At 45.6% G+C, this 6,872-nt stretch overlaps 1 protein-coding gene across 1 annotated transcript; it reads right to left on the bottom strand.

The window, feature by feature from the left end:
- Window positions 1-925: 925 nt before the first annotated feature.
- On the bottom strand, window positions 926-2,278 carry HAPSTR2 (HUWE1 associated protein modifying stress responses 2). Its single transcript, XM_065901339.1, has one exon. The coding sequence runs from the start codon at window positions 2,276-2,278 to the stop codon at window positions 1,448-1,450; it is 831 nt and encodes a 276-aa protein (XP_065757411.1). The 3' UTR covers window positions 926-1,447.
- Between the last annotated feature and the right edge of the window lie 4,594 nt (window positions 2,279-6,872).

Below are 6,872 nucleotides of genomic sequence, written 5' to 3'. Positions count from 1 at the left end.
ACTTGCACTTCCACACCCTTCCTGTCCTTACCCGGCTTCTCATACTCTTTCAGGCCAGAGGAGGTAGATCTTTCACTACTCCAGCTGCAAGGTGCATCCCTCAGGCAATTTTAGGAACTACAAGTCTGCCCTAACATCCAGAGGGATGATCCTGAGAACTCATGAGCTAAACACACTTATAATTAATACAAGATCTGGGATATTTAGGCAAGTTTCAACTATATAACAATAGTTTCCAACTCAAACCCAGAGATTCTACTGATTAAGTTGATCTATTTTTCTGCTTTTTCTAAAATGTGGTGGATTTTAATGTTTTACTGATTTTCATTTATTGAGAGGGGAGAACATTAATGCTTTAGGTGCCAAGCATTGTGCTAGGTACTTGAAATATGGACTTCATCTTACCCTCACAACGACCTCAGGAGACACATAGTTCCATTTTACAGATGGAAAACTGAGGTCAATAGACATTAAGTGATTTGCCCAAAATCATGCAGTGAATCTGTGGGGCTACTGTTGATCCTTTTAATATCAAAGCTCATGCTCTTTTAATTATATCATGCTATACCCTTAAGTAAGACCCAGAATTCATTCTACTTCGGCTTCCACTTCAAAACAGAAATCACCAAAAAGATTTAACTTCAGAAAAAGGAACTTTTTATATCCCTAAGAAAAAGGACCACCACCAGGAATGCCATCTTTGATCTCAGGCTCTCAATTGTTGGCTTAATATTCCTAAAAAGAGCATTAAATTGAATCAATAGCAAGTATTACCTGCCCAACCATCATAGCACTTTACCCCATCACATAATCACCAAAATGACTATTTTAAAAAAGAAAACTCACAGGCTAATATGTACACCTTGCAGTTTCTTTCTAGAACTTAGGTGCATGGTACAGTGGAGCAAAAATGGAAAACTCCAGATTTCACAAAAATATCAAGTTTTTCATTTTGATAACATGTAATTGAACTGGCAAACAAAACAAAACAAAAACGGTTAAAGCAAACAACCAACCAAACAATAAAGGATAAAAGTATCCTATAACCAAGCAAACACCTGTTAGTCCTTCCCCTTCAAGACTTTTAAATAAGGTCACATTTATTCAGTCAACAAACATTTATTAAGCACCAGCAACTGAGCCAGATGCTAAGAAATATAACTGTGAACAAGATAAACCGAGCTCCCGCTTGACCGGATACTTCTGCATTAAACGGTCTTGCTAACTACTACATTATACTTGTTCTCTGCTAGTATTATATTTTTGGGAAAGTCAGAGTCATAACGATGCCTGTCCTGGTATACTTTTAAAGTTTCTTTGTGGCAAACTGATAGAACTCTTTGTTTAACTTAGAGAAGGAAGAGACAGTCTCAAGAACCCTTTTGACGAGCAAGTTGATGGCCGAGCAATATGGTGGCTGGCGACCCACGAGGTGGTTTAGATCAGTTTAGATCATTCGGTTGCGCTTGTGGGTTGGGGAGTCTGTGTCGCCATCACCACACTGGGCCGAGGTGCGCTTGCGGGTCCCCCCACTGTCCAGGTGGAGGGCCACTTCTTCGGAGTCGATGGGGTTCGAGTCGTCCTCGAGGAAGCTACTTCTTCGGTGGCCGTCGCCGGCCACACCGCTGCCTTGAGGCGGGGAGCCGGGCGCTCCAGATTGCACGCTGATGCTGGCCATGGCACCGCTGAGGCCGTGCAGGGCGATGGCCTCGTGGAACGGCTGCAGGTCGACGTCCACCGACGAGCCGGATTCGGTGGCCGCGGCCTGGCTGGGGGCCCCGGCGGGTGGCTTCGGGGGCGTCCTCGGGGTGCGCGGCGGCGGAGTCGCGGGGGGCACCTTGCCACACAGGAAGCTAATCAGATCTTCTCGAAGAATGGTGCTCCGGCCCTTTTTCACCCATTCCAGCACATCTTTGACGCGACGATGGTTGCCAACCTGGACGCCCAGGTCAAAACTTCGTTGGTGGGCATCCCCGCTCTCTTTGTAGAGGCTGGTCACAGCCATGGCCGCACTCTGGAAGGGGTCCCACAAGGAGAGTCCTGGCTGTTGGCACCCCGTATCCTTGTAGAGCTGGGCCACAGCGGTAGCTGAGTTCTGGAAGAGGTGCCACAGCTTCTGCTTCTCGCTCTTGAGCCCCGCCGCCTCAGGGGTCGCCTCCTCCTGCATATCGGGGTGCAACTCCTCTTCCTGCTCAGCCTCGGCCAGGCACTGGCGCTCCCACTTAGAGAACCAGTGCTCCTCGCCCTCGGCCTCGCCCTCCTTCGGCTGCTCCTCCATCCTCCTTCTTCTGGCCGCTCCTCTCCGCTACAGCCGCCTCCTCCTCCGCCTACTCTTGCTCCTCCACCTCCACCTCACCTCCTGCTCCGAGCTCCCCTCCTCCTTCTGCAGCCGCCGCCGGCGCCTCAGCAGCCTCAGCCACGGCCACCTCCTCCGCGTGCGCCGGCGGGCGGGAGAGCGGGCGGCGGGGCTCGGAGGCCAACTGTTCCGGCGCGCGCCGCCCGCGGCCCTGGTGCACGCCCCGCCCCGCCCCGCCCCGCCCCGCCCGGCCCGGCCCGGCCCGGCCCCCGGCTACGGCGCGGCGATAACTCCGCAGCCGCGGGCGCCGCCTCACTGCCCCCTTCCGGCCCTGCGGTCCGCTCCTACGGCCCCCCAACGGCGCCGCGGCCTCCCCGCAGCTGCCGCGGCCGCTCGGTCGCCGCCGCCGCGGCCCCGCAGCTCGGTCCCAACCCCCGCTCCGCCGCGGCTGCCGCTCTGGGAACTCGGAGGGGGGCCGGCTGGAGCGCTGCCTCAACGCGGCGCCTGCCTACCGCTTGGCCCCCTTTTCACACATTTTTGAGACTTGTCGGCTTCATCCAATGAGCTGATCAAATTTTACATCCTATGTTGCCAGAGAGGATTATGGGGCAACTTCATGGTGTCGATCACATCCAGGGCGCCGATCCGGGAAGGCCGGGGGTTAGAGTGGAAAGAGCACGGCCCTCGTGAATAGGCAGGCAGTCTGAATCCCAGCAATGCCCCCCACACAGTAGGTGCCCAGGAAAAGTGTTTTCCGTGGATCGTAGCAGTAATTTTGTAAAGGAAAAAAAAATCACATCAGTCATTTCCCCCCCGGCCCCCCCTCCCCCGCTTTTCGGGCCTCAGTTTCCCCAAGTGCCCAACAAGGTTGTTGGATTAGGTCTCCGGAAAGCACTTCCAGTCGTGATCTAGAACTTTACTGCTGTCCCTGTAAAGCGCCTCTTCCAGGCTAGTTGCATACTTATCAAATTCTAAGAGTTACGGTCAGAAATGGCATTGATTTTTTTCCCCTCATATTCTTTCAAGGTTTTTTGTCATAAAAAAGAAATGGGTTGGGGGGTTTTATTTGTGGTTTACTTTCAATTACAGAAAATTCCAGGATGAAGAAGTAAGAGGAAAGAAAACAGGAAAATGAAATCCCAAACGCGGGATTTTCTGCTCCAGTGTAAAATTCAGTGCCTTTTAGGAAAGAGGAAAAAAAAAAGTTTACCTAATTTACAACACTCCAGAAATTCTAGCTACTTAAAACACCATAAGAATACCAAAATTGAGCTAAAACTGTATGTGATACTGAAGTCTTTTCCTTGGGTTCAGTTACAACCCCTTGTAATGATGCAGTCCTTTTTTCATTGCAGACAATTCCAGATCAAACTGTGTTAAGAAAAATCACTAAGCTAAGAATAACATCAAAAATGGGAGGAACCAACGTAATAATTTTTTTTAATTTTAGAAAAAAAGTTTTGCAATTTTTGTTGTAGAATATTTGCTAAGTCTCCAGAAAGCCTTCCAAAGATAAAGGAAGCTAAATCTTCTAGCAAAATATGCTTAATAATTCCCAAATATGAAACTTAGTATATAAAAATGATATAAACATTAAGCTTCATCTTTCTTGAAAGATATACATTGTTTCTAAGTTAAATATAAAAGAGAAGAAGAAGAAGAAGAAGAAGAAGAAGAAGAAGAAGAAGAAGAAGAAGGGATTGTGCCCTTTCTCTGCAAACCGGGCTTTTTCACGATTCATTAAACCCTTTTTCCATATGTGTAATTGGACTCTTCTCATTTACATAAACGAGGGATGAGGCAAAAGACCTAAGATCAGCCCAAAAAGGAGGAATACGTTTCTCATTCTCCTATGTTAAAAAAAAACTGTAGAAGAAAACTCCCAAGAAGGCAGAGCCTTCTCCCCCCACTGCCCTACACACACCCACATATACCAGCCCTGAAACAGTTCATGGTCAAGGAGATAGCAGGTTTGCTAGAGCTTTAAGATTGCCCTGTACATGGTGCCTCACAGTTATTATAAGAGGCACATGCTTTTATTTTATCTTCTCTAAGTAAAAAACTTGGACCGAAATGACCGACAGTAGGACACCATATCTTATTTTCTCCCCTCATTTGTGATTGGGTTAAAAACCAAGAAGAAAGACTGCACTGTCTGAAAGAGAACAACCCTCTGCTGGGGCTTGAGTTGCCTGGCTGGTATCCTCCATTCATTTGGTTTCAGCACCTGATTAATTAGTTAATTAGTACTTAGAGCTGACTAGCCCCGGTCGGCAATTTTCCTGCCCTGCATGGTGAAATGTTGAATCCAGCATTGAAATTTCTGTGTCGCACACCCTAATTATTATCACCCCACTACTTTTTAAACCATTGCACCAAAGTATTATAATAGACAGAGCCAGACAACTGTGTGGGAATATGTTCTTTCTGAGAAATAATGGTAGACTTAATCAATATTTTTCACTGTTGCCCTTAACACATTTAAATAAAACAACTGAACGGGAAAAATTCTAATTCAATTAGCCTCCAACTCCTTCCATAGAGAAAATGATTTTATACGAGGGAGAATTCAGAAAAATCACACCAAAAATTTTTAATGTCTTATCAGTGCCTCGGATTGCAAAGAGTGTGTTTACAAGATAACCTATCTGAGGTTTTTCTCCTATAAACGTCTAAAATGTGAGGAATTTAAAAAAAGAATAGAAAATGGAAACAAAACCAAACCAAAAAAAAGATCATCTTAACTAGCTGTAAGGAAATGATGCTATCTGTGTGTGTTTCGATGGAAGTACTTTTGATGTTTAAAATACTGACACAGTTTAGGAATGAGTTTTCTATAGGAAAAAAATATTCCTTGGCCACTGCCCCATTCTTCCATGAATCTGATGTCATAGCTAAGGTTAAATATCAAGTAGGGAAAATTAGTTTTAGGAAATAAGTTAGGACACAAACCTAGGAGTCTAATTTTTGGCAGTTCTCAATGTACCATTACCAAAAAGGGACCCAGTGTGTCAATGATTTTCAATATTACTGGTAGCTATTTTCACCTGAAGCAATCCTTACATATCAGTATTTGGTTGCCTGTAATTGTAAGAGCTGAATGGCACACAAAACTGGATACACAACCACACAGATCAGTACATGGGTCGGACTGAAAGCAAAAGTAAACACCAACCTTAGGAAATGAAAGAAGTTAAAAGATAAGTGTTAAGGACCTTATTCTTTTTGGAGAATAAAACAAGATTTAGTAGCTTTCCACTTAATTTAAATGAAAAGAATCACTACCTTACATATTGCAGTGATAATGTAATGGGGAAAGAAAACAAAAAAGTCTTTGTACAAATGACACCTCCTATAGTTGTTGTGAAGAAACTTTTCCCCTTGGTATCTGCTAACAAATTCTAATTAATGCTGCACATTCCTTTACTGAAATCATTTAATGCGTAACAAGGGGGGTAAAAAGAAATGCTGAATACTCGTGATTGCCCTGTTAGAATTATGGGAGTGAAAGCCTGGGGCCCCAAACTTACTGTCTATTAAAGCCAAGCTTTGAAAAAGAAATGCAACCTACAAAAGCTGTCAATCTCCCTTGCCCCTAAAGCCTGGGTTCACATGGATTCAAGTGACAGCCCTCCTCCCCCATGCACAATACATCAATCTGTCTCTCCCACAAGCACCCACAGCCCATTGTGCTGGCCGCAGGTGCCTATTATGGCACCCATGGCTGCCTCCCACAGCTCCGCCCCTGAGAAACAGGAACTGCAGACAATGGAGCCCTGTGGGAAGACAGAGGTGGGTGTTGGGAGGGATAACAGACAGATGGTAAAGGGTGTAGGGTAGTAAGGTAGTTTCAAAACAAATGCCAAACATTCAAAATTATTGCTTTCGTGTGTCTCCCCTTCTGAATTGCCTTTGCTTCAATCACCATCTGCCATAATTGTAAAAACACTTACCTGTTATAATGAATATTTGCTCCCCTTTTTGGGTAGCTGTGGAGGGGACGACCTTCAATATTCTACTCCTCCTGTTTAGCCCTCTAGGTTTCTCAAGGTCACAGACTGGGGAGTTTCAGTTAAGCGATACCACAAGACAATACAGGGGAGAGAGATAATATTTATAATTTTTTGCAAGGTTTGTCATTTCCCTCTGAGATTAGTTTTGGGCTCCTTAAAGGGCAAGGGTTATAAAAACCTGTTACTTTGGGTAATATATTTGTGAAATCAAAGTACTATAAGACTTCTTACAAATGTCAAATCAGGCACGTGGAAATTCTTAGGCCATTTCTTTTCTGGCAAGGAGTCACATAAAAGGAGACGAGATGGATTTATAACTTTCTCTTTTTTAGATGTTGGGGGTAGGAGTTTATTACTTAATTTATTTATTTTTGCTGTGTTGGATCTTCATTTCTGTGCGTAGGGCTTTCTCTAGTTGTAGCAAGCAGGGGCCACTCTTCATCACGGTGCGCGGGCCTCTCACTATCGCGGCCTCTCTTGTTGCGGAGCACAGGCTCCAGACGCGCAGGCTCAGTAGTTGTGGCTCACGGGCCCAGTTGCTCCGCGGAATGTGGGATCCTCCC

This window comes from Phocoena phocoena, chromosome X (genome assembly GCF_963924675.1).
Source record: "Phocoena phocoena chromosome X, mPhoPho1.1, whole genome shotgun sequence".
NCBI lineage: Eukaryota > Metazoa > Chordata > Mammalia > Artiodactyla > Phocoenidae > Phocoena > Phocoena phocoena.
This window is presented reverse-complemented; position numbering and strand designations above follow the sequence as displayed.

Excerpts from the sequence above, each read along its gene's own strand:
- HAPSTR2 (XM_065901339.1), bottom strand. The coding sequence starts at position 2,278 with ATGGAGGAGCAGCCGAAGGAGGGCGAGGCCGAGGGCGAGGAGCACTGG.